This window comes from Lactuca serriola, chromosome 9, assembly GCF_051521515.1.
Source record: "Lactuca serriola cultivar US96UC23 chromosome 9, Lser_US96UC23_V15, whole genome shotgun sequence".
Classification (NCBI taxonomy): Eukaryota; Viridiplantae; Streptophyta; class Magnoliopsida; order Asterales; family Asteraceae; genus Lactuca; species Lactuca serriola.
The window spans coordinates 211306680-211324507 of record NC_136416.1 but is presented as its reverse complement, the minus strand read 5'-3'; the positions used below and the strand labels follow the sequence as shown (position 1 = coordinate 211324507).

Sequence of the window (17828 nt, the reverse complement as noted above, 5' to 3'; positions counted from 1 at the left end):
AAATGGTGTCATTGAAAGGTGAAACCGCTTGTTGTGTGAAGCAGCCCGAACCATGCTCAGTTTCGCCTCGTTACCTTTATATTTCTGGGCTGATGCTATTGCTGCTGCTTGCTACACTCAGAGCATAACTCTTCTCAACAAGCATTTTTCTATTACTCCATATGAGATCTTGAAAAATCGTAAACCAAATGTCAAGTTCTTCCACGTGTTCGGTTCTAGATGCTTTATTTTCAATTCAAAAGAGCACCAAAACAAATTTGATGTCAAAGCTGATGAAGGAATTTTTCTTGGCTACTCATTAAACTCCAAGGCATATACGGTACTGAACAAGTGTTCCAAGAAAATTGAAGAGATCTATTATGTTACCTTCGATGACAACTACGTCAAGAATCTTTTATCCAGTCCAAAGACCATAAGGACATGCTTAATAATTTATTGGATGGAAATGATAAATTGAAGATTAGAACTGAAAATATATAGAAATTTGACTCTTTGAATGCTAAGTTGAGTTCAGAAACAAAAATTAATATTGAAAATACTTCTGAATTTGACGAGGATGATGATATGAGTGAAATATCTGTAGAAGATGAGGTGGACTGTTCTGAATTTGTAAAGAGCGAACCCGAACCTACCAAAAATCTTATTTCTGAAAATTCTGTTGAGTTCGCTCGTTTGTCCCAAAACAATTCCAACGTCATGCAAGAAAAAGCTGTGGTGTATCAGAAGGTTCAAACCACGCCAAATCAAGTCTATACAGCTACCGCGTTACACAGAAGCAAACAACCGAACTCAGAACATTAGTCAATGAAGATAATGCTGGAGGATGTGATGAATGTTTTTGGTCAGCACCAATAGATAATGCTGATGAAACAGTCGGTCTTTCTGAGAGAACTTCATGGAGGGTTAAAGGTAGATATGTGGCAGAACCACTCAACAAGTCTACACGTTTTGATGTGCCATCGACCAGTGGTACCAAAAAGATTCCAAGTGAATCAGTTAAGGTGACAAACGAAACCACCTCATTGAAGAGCGAAAGTCATAAAGAAACATCAAAACTGAAGGCAAACATCCATAAAACTCCCAAACAGGTGTCTGAAAAGAAAAATCAACGTAACAGTAGATACAAGAAGAATCTCACTGAAAGGAAACAGTTTTGGAAGTCCCAAAACCCAAATTATGTTCAATCAGACAAAAGTTCAAATTCTAAGGATAAAGGAGCGTCAATGAATCAGTCTACTTCTCATGCTCAATGTCATCCATGTAGCCAAACAAACCAAAAAGGAAATTTTGGTCCCCGAAATAGAAGCGAAGGAAACCGAAAAAGTGGTTTCGGTCCTCAACCCAACAACCGAAAGGGTAGTTTTGGCTCCTCGTCCACAAGCGAAAGCAACATTTTGCTTCTAAAACACACTCCTCTCACTCAAGGCACAATTCTAAAGAATATGTGAAGGGAAAAGGGAAGATCGTCTCAGGAGACGAAAAGAAGATGAATACTGACCCAAGGAAACAACATCAAAAATTAGAAAACAATAAAAATCCAATTCCTAAACCAAAGGTTAAAGCATCGAAAGATAATAAAATCAAGGTTTTTACAATCAAAAGAAAAGATGAAACAACCCTAATAAAACGAACTTACTTGGTTGATTCTTCTATTGTTATACCCTCAACTGTAAAAGGCTCACATGGACCCAAGAAACTTTGGGTTCCTAAATGTACTTGATTTTTGCAGGTTATACATGGCGCGTAGTTTGATGACGAATTGTACATTGATAGTGGCTGCTCACGTCACATGACAGGGAGAAAGGAAGAGCTTTGGGAGTTTCGAGCTCTTACAGATGGTGGTTATGTCAAGTATGGAAATAACTCATTTGGCACAATAAAAGGCTATAGAATGATCACAAATGGAGAATTCTCGATCAGAAAAGTAGCATACGTAGAGGGCTTACAACACAATCTCATCAGTGTTTCACAACTGGTAGTGGGAACAGGACTGAAGGTTTCGTTCGATGATGAAGGATCTGAAATAATAGAGAAGAAATCAAAGGCTATGTGTGGTGCATATGAGATGGGAAAGCAAAGCAGGAAAATTCAACCAACACGCGTCAACACGAAGATCATTGAACCACTTGAGCTTCTGCATATTGATTTATGTGGACCTTCGGCTATTGAAAGCATTGGTGGTAACAAATATATACTAGTAATAGTAGATGATTTTTCTTGTTTCACCTGGGTGTTCTTTCTTAAAAAGAAATCAGAGGCTACACCAAAGCTCAAGGTTTTTATCAAGCAAATAGAGCTTCAACTGCATAAGTTGGTTTGAAATATTCGAAGTGACAATGGGCTGGAGTTCAAGAATAATGAATTTGAAGACCTTCTTGCTGAAAAAGGAGTATCTCACAACTTTTCTGCTCCCTACACTCCAAAAAAATGGTGTCATTGAAAGGTGAAACCGCTTGTTGTGTGAAGCAGCCCGAACCATGCTCAGTTTCGCCTCGTTACCTTTATATTTCTGGGCTGATGCTATTGCTGCTGCTTGCTACACTCAGAGCATAACTCTTCTCAACAAGCATTTTTCTATTACTCCATATGAGATCTTGAAAAATCGTAAACCAAATGTCAAGTTCTTCCATGTGTTCGGTTCTAGATGCTTTATTTTCAATTCAAAAGAGCACCAAAACAAATTTGATGTCAAAGCTGATGAAGGAATTTTTCTTGGCTACTCATTAAACTCCAAGGCATATACGGTACTGAACAAGTGTTCCAAGAAAATTGAAGAGATCTATTATGTTACCTTCGATGACAACTACGTCAAAAATCTTTTATCCAGTCCAAAGACCATAAGGACATGCTTAATAATTTATTGGATGGAAATGATAAATTGAAGATTAGAACTGAAAATATATAGAAATTTGACTCTTTGAATGCTAAGTTGAGTTCAGAAACAAAAATTAATATTGAAAATACTTCTGAATTTGACGAGGATGATGATATGAGTGAAATATCTGTAGAAGATGAGGTGGACTGTTCTGAATTTGTAAAGAGCGAACCCGAACCTACCAAAAATCTTATTTCTGAAAATTCTGTTGAGTTCGCTCGTTTGTCCCAAAACAATTCCAACGTCATGCAAGAAAAAGCTGTGGTGTATCAGAAGGTTCAAACCACGCCAAATCAAGTCTATACAGCTACCGCGTTACACAGAAGCAAACAACCGAACTCAGAACATTAGTCAATGAAGATAATGCTGGAGGATGTGATGAATTTTTTTGGTCAGCACCAATAGATAATGCTGATGAAACAGTCGGTCTTTCTGAGAGAACTTCATGGAGGGTTAAAGATAGATATGTGGCAGAACCACTCAACAAGTCTACACGTTTTGATGTGCCATCGACCAGTGGTACCAAAAAGATTCCAAGTGAATCAGTTAAGGTGACAAACGAAACCACCTCATTGAAGAGCGAAAATCATAAAGAAAGATCGAAACTGAAGGCAAACATCCATAAAACTCCCAAACAGGTGTCTGAAAAGAAAAATCAACGTAACAGTAGATACAAGAAGAATCTCACTGAAAGGAAATAGTTTTGGAAGTCCCAAAACCCAAATTATGTTCAATCAGACAAAAGTTCAAATTCTAAGGATAAAGGAGCGTCAATGAATCAGTCTACTTCTCATGCTCAATGTCATCCATGTAGCCAAACAAACCAAAAAGGAAATTTTGTTCCCCGAAATAGAAGCGAAGGAAACCGAAAAAGTGGTTTTGGTCCTCAACCCAACAACCGAAAGGGTAGTTTTGGCTCCTCGTCCACAAGCGAAAGCAACATTTTGCTTCTAAAACACACTCCTCTCACTCAAGGCACAATTCTAAAGAAGATGTGAAAGGAAAAGGGAAGATCGTCTCAGGAGACGAAAAGAAGATGAATACTGACCCAAGGAAACAACATCAAAAATTAGAAAACAATAAAAATCCAATTCCTAAACCAAAGGTTAAAGCATCGAAAGATAATAAAATCAAGGTTTTTACAATCAAAAGAAAAGATAAAACAACCCTAATAAAACGAACTTACTTGGTTGATTCTTCTATTGTTATACCCTCAACTGTAAAAGGTTCACATGGACCCAAGAAACTTTGGGTTCCTAAATGTACTTGATTTTTGCAGGTTATACATGGCGCGCAGTTTGACGACGAATTGTACATTGATAGTGGCTGCTCACGTCACATGACAGGGAGAAAGGAAGAGCTTCGGGAGTTTCGAGCTCTTACAGATGGTGGTTGTGTCAAGTATGGAAATAACTCATTTGGCACAATAAAAGGCTATAGAATGATCACAAATGGAGAATTCTCGATCAGAAAAGTAGCATACGTAGAGGGCTTACAACACAATCTCATCAGTGTTTCACAACTGGTAGTGGGAACAGGACTGAAGGTTTCGTTCGATGATGAAGGATCTGAAATAATAGAGAAGAAATCAAAGGCTATGTGTGCTGCATATGAGATGGGAAAGCAAAGCAGGAAAATTCAACCAACACGCGTCAACACGAAGATCATTGAACCACTTGAGCTTCTGCATATTGATTTATGTGGACCTTCGGCTATTGAAAGCATTGGTGGTAACAAATATATACTAGTAATAGTAGATGATTTTTCTTGTTTCACCTGGGTGTTCTTTCTTAAAAAGAAATCAGAGGCTACACCAAAGCTCAAGGTTTTTATCAAGCAAATAGAGCTTCAACTGCGTAAGTTGGTTTGAAATATTCGAAGTGACAATGGGCTGGAGTTCAAGAATAATGAATTTGAAGACCTTCTTGCTGAAAAAGGAGTATCTCACAACTTTTCTGCTCCCTACACTCCAAAAAAATGGTGTCATTGAAAGGTGAAACCGCTTGTTGTGTGAAGCAGCCCGAACCATGCTCAGTTTCGCCTCGTTACCTTTATATTTCTGGGCTGATGCTATTGCTGCTGCTTGCTACACTCAGAGCATAACTCTTCTCAACAAGCATTTTTCTATTACTCCATATGAGATCTTGAAAAATCGTAAACCAAATGTCAAGTTCTTCCACGTGTTCGGTTCTAGATGCTTTATTTTCAATTCAAAAGAGCACCAAAACAAATTTGATGTCAAAGCTGATGAAGGAATTTTTCTTGGCTACTCATTAAACTCCAAGGCATATACGGTACTGAACAAGTGTTCCAAGAAAATTGAAGAGATCTATTATGTTACCTTCGATGACAACTACGTCAAGAATCTTTTATCCAGTCCAAAGACCATAAGGACATGCTTAATAATTTATTGGATGGAAATGATAAATTGAAGATTAGAACTGAAAATATATAGAAATTTGACTCTTTGAATGCTAAGTTGAGTTCAGAAACAAAAATTAATATTGAAAATACTTCTGAATTTGACGAGGATGATGATATGAGTGAAATATCTGTAGAAGATGAGGTGGACTGTTCTGAATTTGTAAAGAGCGAACCCGAACCTACCAAAAATCTTATTTCTGAAAATTCTGTTGAGTTCGCTCGTTTGTCCCAAAACAATTCCAACGTCATGCAAGAAAAAGCTGTGGTGTATCAGAAGGTTCAAACCACGCCAAATCAAGTCTATACAGCTACCGCGTTACACAGAAGCAAACAACCGAACTCAGAACATTAGTCAATGAAGATAATGCTGGAGGATGTGATGAATGTTTTTGGTCAGCACCAATAGATAATGCTGATGAAACAGTCGGTCTTTCTGAGAGAACTTCATGGAGGGTTAAAGGTAGATATGTGGCAGAACCACTCAACAAGTCTACACGTTTTGATGTGCCATCGACCAGTGGTACCAAAAAGATTCCAAGTGAATCAGTTAAGGTGACAAACGAAACCACCTCATTGAAGAGCGAAAGTCATAAAGAAACATCAAAACTGAAGGCAAACATCCATAAAACTCCCAAACAGGTGTCTGAAAAGAAAAATCAACGTAACAGTAGATACAAGAAGAATCTCACTGAAAGGAAACAGTTTTGGAAGTCCCAAAACCCAAATTATGTTCAATCAGACAAAAGTTCAAATTCTAAGGATAAAGGAGCGTCAATGAATCAGTCTACTTCTCATGCTCAATGTCATCCATGTAGCCAAACAAACCAAAAAGGAAATTTTGGTCCCCGAAATAGAAGCGAAGGAAACCGAAAAAGTGGTTTCGGTCCTCAACCCAACAACCGAAAGGGTAGTTTTGGCTCCTTGTCCACAAGCGAAAGCAACATTTTGCTTCTAAAACACACTCCTCTCACTCAAGGCACAATTCTAAAGAAGATGTGAAGGGAAAAGGGAAGATCGTCTCAGGAGACGAAAAGAAGATGAATACTGACCCAAGGAAACAACATCAAAAATTAGAAAACAATAAAAATCCAATTCCTAAACCAAAGGTTAAAGCATCGAAAGATAATAAAATCAAGGTTTTTACAATCAAAAGAAAAGATGAAACAACCCTAATAAAACGAACTTACTTGGTTGATTCTTCTATTGTTATACCCTCAACTGTAAAAGGCTCACATGGACCCAAGAAACTTTGGGTTCCTAAATGTACTTGATTTTTGCAGGTTATACATGGCGCGTAGTTTGATGACGAATTGTACATTGATAGTGGCTGCTCACGTCACATGACAGGGAGAAAGGAAGAGCTTCGGGAGTTTCGAGCTCTTACAGATGGTGGTTATGTCAAGTATGGAAATAACTCATTTGGCACAATAAAAGGCTATAGAATGATCACAAATGGAGAATTCTCGATCAGAAAAGTAGCATACGTAGAGGGCTTACAACACAATCTCATCAGTGTTTCACAACTGGTAGTGGGAACAGGACTGAAGGTTTCGTTCGATGATGAAGGATCTGAAATAATAGAGAAGAAATCAAAGGCTATGTGTGGTGCATATGAGATGGGAAAGCAAAGCAGGAAAATTCAACCAACACGCGTCAACACGAAGATCATTGAACCACTTGAGCTTCTGCATATTGATTTATGTGGACGTTCGGCTATTGAAAGCATTGGTGGTAACAAATATATACTAGTAATAGTAGATGATTTTTCTTGTTTCACCTGGGTGTTCTTTCTTAAAAAGAAATCAGAGGCTACACCAAAGCTCAAGGTTTTTATCAAGCAAATAGAGCTTCAACTGTGTAAGTTGGTTTGAAATATTCGAAGTGACAATGGGCTGGAGTTCAAGAATAATGAATTTGAAGACCTTCTTGCTGAAAAAGGAGTATCTCACAACTTTTCTGCTCCCTACACTCCAAAAAAATGGTGTCATTGAAAGGTGAAACTGCTTGTTGTGTGAAGCAGCCCGAACCATGCTCAGTTTCGCCTCGTTACCTTTATATTTCTGGGCTGATGCTATTGCTGCTGCTTGCTACACTCAGAGCATAACTCTTCTCAACAAGCATTTTTCTATTACTCCATATGAGATCTTGAAAAATCGTAAACCAAATGTCAAGTTCTTCCATGTGTTCGGTTCTAGATGCTTTATTTTCAATTCAAAAGAGCACCAAAACAAATTTGATGTCAAAGCTGATGAAGGAATTTTTCTTGGCTACTCATTAAACTCCAAGGCATATACGGTACTGAACAAGTGTTCCAAGAAAATTGAAGAGATCTATTATGTTACCTTCGATGACAACTACGTCAAAAATCTTTTATCCAGTCCAAAGACCATAAGGACATGCTTAATAATTTATTGGATGGAAATGATAAATTGAAGATTAGAACTGAAAATATATAGAAATTTGACTCTTTGAATGCTAAGTTGAGTTCAGAAACAAAAATTAATATTGAAAATACTTCTGAATTTGACGAGGATGATGATATGAGTGAAATATCTGTAGAAGATGAGGTGGACTGTTCTGAATTTGTAAAGAGCGAACCCGAACCTACCAAAAATCTTATTTCTGAAAATTCTGTTGAGTTCGCTCGTTTGTCCCAAAACAATTCCAACGTCATGCAAGAAAAAGCTGTGGTGTATCAGAAGGTTCAAACCACGCCAAATCAAGTCTATACAGCTACCGCGTTACACAGAAGCAAACAACCGAACTCAGAACATTAGTCAATGAAGATAATGCTGGAGGATGTGATGAATTTTTTTGGTCAGCACCAATAGATAATGCTGATGAAACAGTCGGTCTTTCTGAGAGAACTTCATGGAGGGTTAAAGATAGATATGTGGCAGAACCACTCAACAAGTCTACACGTTTTGATGTGCCATCGACCAGTGGTACCAAAAAGATTCCAAGTGAATCAGTTAAGGTGACAAACGAAACCACCTCATTGAAGAGCGAAAGTCATAAAGAAAGATCGAAACTGAAGGCAAACATCCATAAAACTCCCAAACAGGTGTCTGAAAAGAAAAATCAACGTAACAGTAGATACAAGAAGAATCTCACTGAAAGGAAATAGTTTTGGAAGTCCCAAAACCCAAATTATGTTCAATCAGACAAAAGTTCAAATTCTAAGGATAAAGGAGCGTCAATGAATCAGTCTACTTCTCATGCTCAATGTCATCCATGTAGCCAAACAAACCAAAAAGGAAATTTTGTTCCCCGAAATAGAAGCGAAGGAAACCGAAAAAGTGGTTTTGGTCCTCAACCCAACAACCGAAAGGGTAGTTTTGGCTCCTCGTCCACAAGCGAAAGCAACATTTTGCTTCTAAAACACACTCCTCTCACTCAAGGCACAATTCTAAAGAAGATGTAAAGGAAAAGGGAAGATCGTCTCAGGAGACGAAAAGAAGATGAATACTGACCCAAGGAAACAACATCAAAAATTAGAAAACAATAAAAATCCAATTCCTAAACCAAAGGTTAAAGCATCGAAAGATAATAAAATCAAGGTTTTTACAATCAAAAGAAAAGATGAAACAACCCTAATAAAACGAACTTACTTGGTTGATTCTTCTATTGTTATACCCTCAACTGTAAAAGGCTCACATGGACCCAAGAAACTTTGGGTTCCTAAATGTACTTGATTTTTGCAGGTTATACATGGCGCGCAGTTTGACGACGAATTGTACATTGATAGTGGCTGCTCACGTCACATGACAGGGAGAAAGGAAGAGCTTCGGGAGTTTCGAGCTCTTACAGATGGTGGTTGTGTCAAGTATGGAAATAACTCATTTGGCACAATAAAAGGCTATAGAATGATCACAAATGGAGAATTCTCGATCAGAAAAGTAGCATACGTAGAGGGCTTACAACACAATCTCATCAGTGTTTCACAACTGGTAGTGGGAACAGGACTGAAGGTTTCGTTCGATGATGAAGGATCTGAAATAATAGAGAAGAAATCAAAGGCTATGTGTGCTGCATATGAGATGGGAAAGCAAAGCAGGAAAATTCAACCAACACGCGTCAACACGAAGATCATTGAACCACTTGAGCTTCTGCATATTGATTTATGTGGACCTTCGGCTATTGAAAGCATTGGTGGTAACAAATATATACTAGTAATAGTAGATGATTTTTCTTGTTTCACCTGGGTGTTCTTTCTTAAAAAGAAATCAGAGGCTACACCAAAGCTCAAGGTTTTTATCAAGCAAATAGAGCTTCAACTGCGTAAGTTGGTTTGAAATATTCGAAGTGACAATGGGCTGGAGTTCAAGAATAATGAATTTGAAGACCTTCTTGCTGAAAAAGGAGTATCTCACAACTTTTCTGCTCCCTACACTCCAAAAAAATGGTGTCATTGAAAGGTGAAACCGCTTGTTGTGTGAAGCAGCCCGAACCATGCTCAGTTTCGCCTCGTTACCTTTATATTTCTGGGCTGATGCTATTGCTGCTGCTTGCTACACTCAGAGCATAACTCTTCTCAACAAGCATTTTTCTATTACTCCATATGAGATCTTGAAAAATCGTAAACCAAATGTCAAGTTCTTCCACGTGTTCGGTTCTAGATGCTTTATTTTCAATTCAAAAGAGCACCAAAACAAATTTGATGTCAAAGCTGATGAAGGAATTTTTCTTGGCTACTCATTAAACTCCAAGGCATATACGGTACTGAACAAGTGTTCCAAGAAAATTGAAGAGATCTATTATGTTACCTTCGATGACAACTACGTCAAGAATCTTTTATCCAGTCCAAAGACCATAAGGACATGCTTAATAATTTATTGGATGGAAATGATAAATTGAAGATTAGAACTGAAAATATATAGAAATTTGACTCTTTGAATGCTAAGTTGAGTTCAGAAACAAAAATTAATATTGAAAATACTTCTGAATTTGACGAGGATGATGATATGAGTGAAATATCTGTAGAAGATGAGGTGGATTGTTCTGAATTTGTAAAGAGCGAACCCGAACCTACCAAAAATCTTATTTCTGAAAATTCTGTTGAGTTCGCTCGTTTGTCCCAAAACAATTCCAACGTCATGCAAGAAAAAGCTGTGGTGTATCAGAAGGTTCAAACCACGCCAAATCAAGTCTATACAGCTACCGCGTTACACAGAAGCAAACAACCGAACTCAGAACATTAGTCAATGAAGATAATGCTGGAGGATGTGATGAATGTTTTTGGTCAGCACCAATAGATAATGCTGATGAAACAGTCGATCTTTCTGAGAGAACTTCATGGAGGGTTAAAGGTAGATATGTGGCAGAACCACTCAACAAGTCTACACGTTTTGATGTGCCATCGACCAGTGGTACCAAAAAGATTCCAAGTGAATCAGTTAAGGTGACAAACGAAACCACCTCATTGAAGAGCGAAAGTCATAAAGAAACATCAAAACTGAAGGCAAACATCCATAAAACTCCCAAACAGGTGTCTGAAAAGAAAAATCAACGTAACAGTAGATACAAGAAGAATCTCACTGAAAGGAAACAGTTTTGGAAGTCCCAAAACCCAAATTATGTTCAATCAGACAAAAGTTCAAATTCTAAGGATAAAGGAGCGTCAATGAATCAGTCTACTTCTCATGCTCAATGTCATCCATGTAGCCAAACAAACCAAAAAGGAAATTTTGGTCCCCGAAATAAAAGCGAAGGAAACCGAAAAAGTGGTTTCGGTCCTCAACCCAACAACCGAAAGGGTAGTTTTGGCTCCTCGTCCACAAGCGAAAGCAACATTTTGCTTCTAAAACACACTCCTCTCACTCAAGGCACAATTCTAAAGAAGATGTGAAGGGAAAAGGGAAGATCGTCTCAGGAGACGAAAAGAAGATGAATACTGACCCAAGGAAACAACATCAAAAATTAGAAAACAATAAAAATCCAATTCCTAAACCAAAGGTTAAAGCATCGAAAGATAATAAAATCAAGGTTTTTACAATCAAAAGAAAAGATGAAACAACCCTAATAAAACGAACTTACTTGGTTGATTCTTCTATTGTTATACCCTCAACTGTAAAAGGCTCACATGGACCCAAGAAACTTTGGGTTCCTAAATGTACTTGATTTTTGCAGGTTATACATGGCGCGTAGTTTGATGACGAATTGTACATTGATAGTGGCTGCTCACGTCACATGACAGGGAGAAAGGAAGAGCTTCGGGAGTTTCGAGCTCTTACAGATGGTGGTTGTGTCAAGTATGGAAATAACTCATTTGGCACAATAAAAGGCTATAGAATGATCACAAATGGAGAATTCTCGATCAGAAAAGTAGCATACGTAGAGGGCTTACAACACAATCTCATCAGTGTTTCACAACTGGTAGTGGGAACAGGACTGAAGGTTTCGTTCGATGATGAAGGATCTGAAATAATAGAGAAGAAATCAAAGGCTATGTGTGGTGCATATGAGATGGGAAAGCAAAGCAGGAAAATTCAACCAACACGCGTCAACACGAAGATCATTGAACCACTTGAGCTTCTGCATATTGATTTATGTGGACCTTCGGCTATTGAAAGCATTGGTGGTAACAAATATATACTAGTAATAGTAGATGATTTTTCTTGTTTCACCTGGGTGTTCTTTCTTAAAAAGAAATCAGAGGCTACACCAAAGCTCAAGGTTTTTATCAAGCAAATAGAGCTTCAACTGTGTAAGTTGGTTTGAAATATTCGAAGTGACAATGGGCTGGAGTTCAAGAATAATGAATTTGAAGACCTTCTTGCTGAAAAAGGAGTATCTCACAACTTTTCTGCTCCCTACACTCCAAAAAAATGGTGTCATTGAAAGGTGAAACTACTTGTTGTGTGAAGCAGCCCGAACCATGCTCAGTTTCGCCTCGTTACCTTTATATTTCTGGGCTGATGCTATTGCTGCTGCTTGCTACACTCAGAGCATAACTCTTCTCAACAAGCATTTTTCTATTACTCCATATGAGATCTTGAAAAATCGTAAACCAAATGTCAAGTTCTTCCATGTGTTCGGTTCTAGATGCTTTATTTTCAATTCAAAAGAGCACCAAAACAAATTTGATGTCAAAGCTGATGAAGGAATTTTTCTTGGCTACTCACTAAACTCCAAGGCATATACGGTACTGAACAAGTGTTCCAAGAAAATTGAAGAGATCTATTATGTTACCTTCGATGACAACTACGTCAAAAATCTTTTATCCAGTCCAAAGACCATAAGGACATGCTTAATAATTTATTGGATGGAAATGATAAATTGAAGATTAGAACTGAAAATATATAGAAATTTGACTCTTTGAATGCTAAGTTGAGTTCAGAAACAAAAATTAATATTGAAAATACTTCTGAATTTGACGAGGATGATGATATGAGTGAAATATCTGTAGAAGATGAGGTGGACTGTTCTGAATTTGTAAAGAGCGAACCCGAACCTACCAAAAATCTTATTTCTGAAAATTCTGTTGAGTTCGCTCGTTTGTCCCAAAACAATTCCAACGTCATGCAAGAAAAAGCTGTGGTGTATCAGAAGGTTCAAACCACGCCAAATCAAGTCTATACAGCTACCGCGTTACACAGAAGCAAACAACCGAACTCAGAACATTAGTCAATGAAGATAATGCTGGAGGATGTGATGAATTTTTTTGGTCAGCACCAATAGATAATGCTGATGAAACAGTCGGTCTTTCTGAGAGAACTTCATGGAGGGTTAAAGGTAGATATGTGGCAGAACCACTCAACAAGTCTACACGTTTTGATGTGCCATCGACCAGTGGTACCAAAAAGATTCCAAGTGAATCAGTTAAGGTGACAAACGAAACCACCTCATTGAAGAGCGAAAGTCATAAAGAAAGATCGAAACTGAAGGCAAACATCCATAAAACTCCCAAACAGGTGTCTGAAAAGAAAAATCAACGTAACAGTAGATACAAGAAGAATCTCACTGAAAGGAAATAGTTTTGGAAGTCCCAAAACCCAAATTATGTTCAATCAGACAAAAGTTCAAATTCTAAGGATAAAGGAGCGTCAATGAATCAGTCTACTTCTCATGCTCAATGTCATCCATGTAGCCAAACAAACCAAAAAGGAAATTTTGTTCCCCGAAATAGAAGCGAAGGAAACCGAAAAAGTGGTTTTGGTCCTCAACCCAACAACCGAAAGGGTAGTTTTGGCTCCTCGTCCACAAGCGAAAGCAACATTTTGCTTCTAAAACACACTCCTCTCACTCAAGGCACAATTCTAAAGAAGATGTGAAAGGAAAAGGGAAGATCGTCTCAGGAGACGAAAAGAAGATGAATACTGACCCAAGGAAACAACATCAAAAATTAGAAAACAATAAAAATCCAATTCCTAAACCAAAGGTTAAAGCATCGAAAGATAATAAAATCAAGGTTTTTACAATCAAAAGAAAAGATGAAACAACCCTAATAAAACGAACTTACTTGGTTGATTCTTCTATTGTTATACCCTCAACTGTAAAAGGCTCACATGGACCCAAGAAACTTTGGGTTCCTAAATGTACTTGATTTTTGCAGGTTATACATGGTGCGCAGTTTAACGACGAATTGTACATTGATAGTGGCTGCTCACGTCACATGACAGGGAGAAAGGAAGAGCTTCGGGAGTTTCGAGCTCTTACAGATGGTGGTTGTGTCAAGTATGGAAATAACTCATTTGGCACAATAAAAGGCTATAGAATGATCACAAATGGAGAATTCTCGATCAGAAAAGTAGCATACGTAGAGGGCTTACAACACAATCTCATCAGTGTTTCACAACTGGTAGTGGGAACAGGACTGAAGGTTTCGTTCGATGATGAAGGATCTGAAATAATAGAGAAGAAATCAAAGGCTATGTGTGCTGCATATGAGATGGTAAAGCAAAGCAGGAAAATTCATCCAACATGCGTCAACACGAAGATCATTGAACCACTTGAGCTTCTGCATATTGATTTATGTGGACCTTCGACTATTGAAAGCATTGGTGGTAACAAATATATACTAGTAATAGTTGATGATTTTTCTTGTTTCACCTGGGTGTTCTTTCTTAAAAAGAAATCAGAGGCTACACCAAAGCTCAAGGTTTTTATCAAGCAAATAGAGCTTCAACTGCGTAAGTTGGTTTGAAATATTCGAAGTGACAATGGGCTGGAGTTCAAGAATAATGAATTTGAAGACCTTCTTGCTGAAAAAGGAGTACCTGACAACTTTTCTGCTCCCTACACTCCAAAAAAATGGTGTCATTGAAAGGTGAAACCGCTTTTTGTGTGAAGCAGCCAGAACCATGCTCAGTTTCGCCTCGTTACCTTTATATTTCTGGGCTGATGCTATTGCTGCTGCTTGCTACACTCAGAGCATATATCTTCTCAACAAGAATTTTTCTATTACTCCATATGAGATCTTGAAAAATCGTAAACCAAATGTCAAGTTCTTCCATGTGTTCGGTTCTAGATGCTTTATTTTCAATTCAAAAGAGCACCAAAACAAATTTGATGTCAAAGCTGATGAAGGAATTTTTCTTGGCTACTCAATTAACTCCAAGGCATATATGGTACTGAACAAGTGTTCCAAGAAAATTGAAGATATCTATTATGTTACCTTCGATGACAACTATGTCAAGAAGCTTCAAACAACCCAAGGTTCAATGGAGGAAATCTTTCCAACGTCTAGTCAAGTCACTGTTCCCATTTCAAATCTATTTGAGCAATACATGGCATTACTTGATGAACCAGAGAAAGCCATTCACTCTGAAGCAAAGGCAATTGACAATAAGATTGATACCTTGAAGCGAATCATTGATGACGCAATGAAGAATATGGAAAAAGAACAACCGGGGTCTACCGAACAACCTAGTCAAAGCGAACTTCCAAAAGAACGTTCTACATTTCAGCGGGAGGGTTCATCTTCATCAGATGATCCTGAATTACCATTCCAAGGGGAGAACCCATCAACCAACATATCAACTGAACGTCCAATTGAGAGGGAGAATTCAATGCCTGAAGTCGAAACTGTCTCATCATTTGAGGGGGAGAATGCAAATACAAATGATGATGATACTCAGTCAGATTTCGACGAAGAATTAGATGCTGAGTTGGATCCCTCCTGTAATCCAAATTACCACCGTCTCACTAAATGGACAAAATATCATCCAAAAACCCAAATCATTGGTGATTCATCAGCAAGAGTTCTTACTCGGTCTCAACTGAAAACGAAGCAAACTGCATTATTCTCTCAAGTGGAATTTTGCATGATTAATTCATTTGTCTCTAAAATTGAATCGAATACTGTCAACACTGCACTCGATCATTATGATTGGGTACATGCAATGCAAGACGAACTCAATGAGTTTGAACGAAACAAGGTATGGAGATTGATTCCTACACCAAAGGATGCATCTGTAGTTGGTCTGAAATGGGTATTTCGAAACAAAATGGACAAATAAGGGAATGTAATTCGTAACAAAGCAAGGCCGGTTATGAAGGATTACTGTCAAGAAGAAGGAATAGACTACGAAGAGACCTTCACTCCAGTAGCCAGGTTAGAATTAGTGAGAATCTTTCTGGCCTACGCTTCTCACAAGAACTTTGAAGTATATCAATTGGACGTTAAATGTGCATTTTAAATGGAGAATTAGAAGAAACGGTGTATGTAGAGGAACCTCCAGGTTTTGTGAACGATAAGTATCCAGATCATTGCTACATTTTGGACAAGGCGGTTTATGGTCTGAAGCAAGCACCAAGAGCATGGTATGAAACATTAACTCGATTTCTAAAAATGTCAAAATTTAAACAAGGCTCGATTAACCCAACCTTCTTTCATAAGAAAAAGGGTGACCACTTTATTATTGTTCAAATTTATGTCGATGATATCATCTTCGGTTCTACGAATCCTGGCTTAACAGCAGAATTCAGAAAGTTGATGGAGACTAAATATGAAATGAGCTTAATGGGTTCAATTAACTTCTTCCTTGGCTTAAATATTAGACAGGGACCCGAAGGCATTTTTATTAATCAAGAGGCTTACACGAAGACCTTGCTTGTTAAGTTTGGAATGATGGGAGACTCAAAAGTGAAGGTTCCTATGGCGTTTGGCAAGAAGTTAACACCTTCTCTGGACAAACCGGCTGCTGACATGACCCTCTATAGTCAAATGATCAGGTCCTTGATGTATCTAACAACAAGTTGACCAGACATAATGTTTTTTGTTTGTTATTGTGCCAGGTTTCAAGCTAATCCTCGAGAACCTCACATGTTGGCTGTGAAGAATATCTTTCGTTATTTAAAGCGAACCTCTTCTCTCGGTCTATGGTACCCAACAAAACCAGATTTCTTTGTTCGGGCATTCTCTGATGCTGATATAGGAGGATGTGGACTGGACCGAAAGAGCACTACTGGAGGATGCCAGTTCCTTGATGGAAAACTTTTCAGCTAGCAATCGAAGAAACAAACATGTGTGTCTCTTTCTACAGCCGAAGCAGAGTATACAGCTGCAACATCATGTACATCACAAGTCATATGGATACAAAGTCAACTTCGAGACTATGGCCTGAACATGAAGAAAATTCCATTATATTGTGACTCTGAAAGTGCAATAAGGATATGTCACAACCCAGTGCAACACTCCAAAACGAAACACATAACACTGAGATATCATTTTATTAAGGATCACGTGCAAGACGGTAATGTCGAAATACATTTTGTAAGAACCACTGATCAATTAGCTGACATCTTTAGAAAAGCCTTATTTGAAGCAAGTTTTAATAAAATCCTACAAGGCTTAGGAATGATGGAAGCTAAATCTTTACTGAAATCTCTTGCACCGCATTAGAAGTTGGAAACGAGATAGACCGAACGCTCGGTCTATTTTGGGTCCTGATTTTTTGGGAACCGAAATGAACCGAACGCTCGGTCGTTTTCGCCTCATATATAATGGTGACTCTTTGGTTGTACCCTTTGTACACTTTATTTATTTTATGTTTTTTTTACTTTTCATAAAATCCAAAAATATATATATTTTTTAATTTTATTATTCACAAACTCCTAAAATATTTTTTTTGTTTCGAGTCTTGTTTGTTTCTTTTCTTAAGCTTGATGATCACAGGAGCAATAATGATTGGAGCTAAATCAGGTATACCACTTCTATCTTTGTACTAGTTAAGTGTCCCTAGAAGCATGTTGTTGTATGTAGACCAAAGCCTCCAAGACTTTGAGTGAAGCCTTAATGATTTGATCGACACTAATCATTTCTTCCGAATTAGGCTGCTAAATTTACTCAAGTCATGAGCTACCTTACTCTTCTCACATTGAGTTAAGATTTTTATGCTTTGTAACTTTCAAATAGCAAGGGTACTTACGATTTCTTAACCACTTTATCTTATTTCTCTGTCTCCTTTCACTCCACAATTGTAACCCTCGAGATTCTCAGCAACTACCCCTGAGGTTTATGGTTACACAACATCTGTGTTGAAGACCTTAGATACGTTCACCACGTGCTAAGTGAAACCCAAAGTCC

The 17828-nt window shown here is 37.9% G+C and overlaps 1 protein-coding gene across 1 annotated transcript; it reads left to right on the top strand.

Annotated features, from left to right (window-relative positions):
- The first annotated feature begins 14865 nt into the window (after nt 1-14865).
- Nucleotides 14866-15759, top strand: LOC145076511 (uncharacterized). Its single transcript, XM_079022358.1, has one exon. The coding sequence runs from the start codon at nt 14866-14868 to the stop codon at nt 15757-15759; it is 894 nt and encodes a 297-aa protein (XP_078878484.1).
- The last annotated feature ends 2069 nt before the right edge of the window (nt 15760-17828 follow it).

What these genes read in the sequence shown, in the direction of transcription:
- LOC145076511 (XM_079022358.1), top strand. Translation starts at nt 14,866, where the DNA reads ATGGTACTGAACAAGTGTTCCAAGAAAATTGAAGATATCTATTATGTT.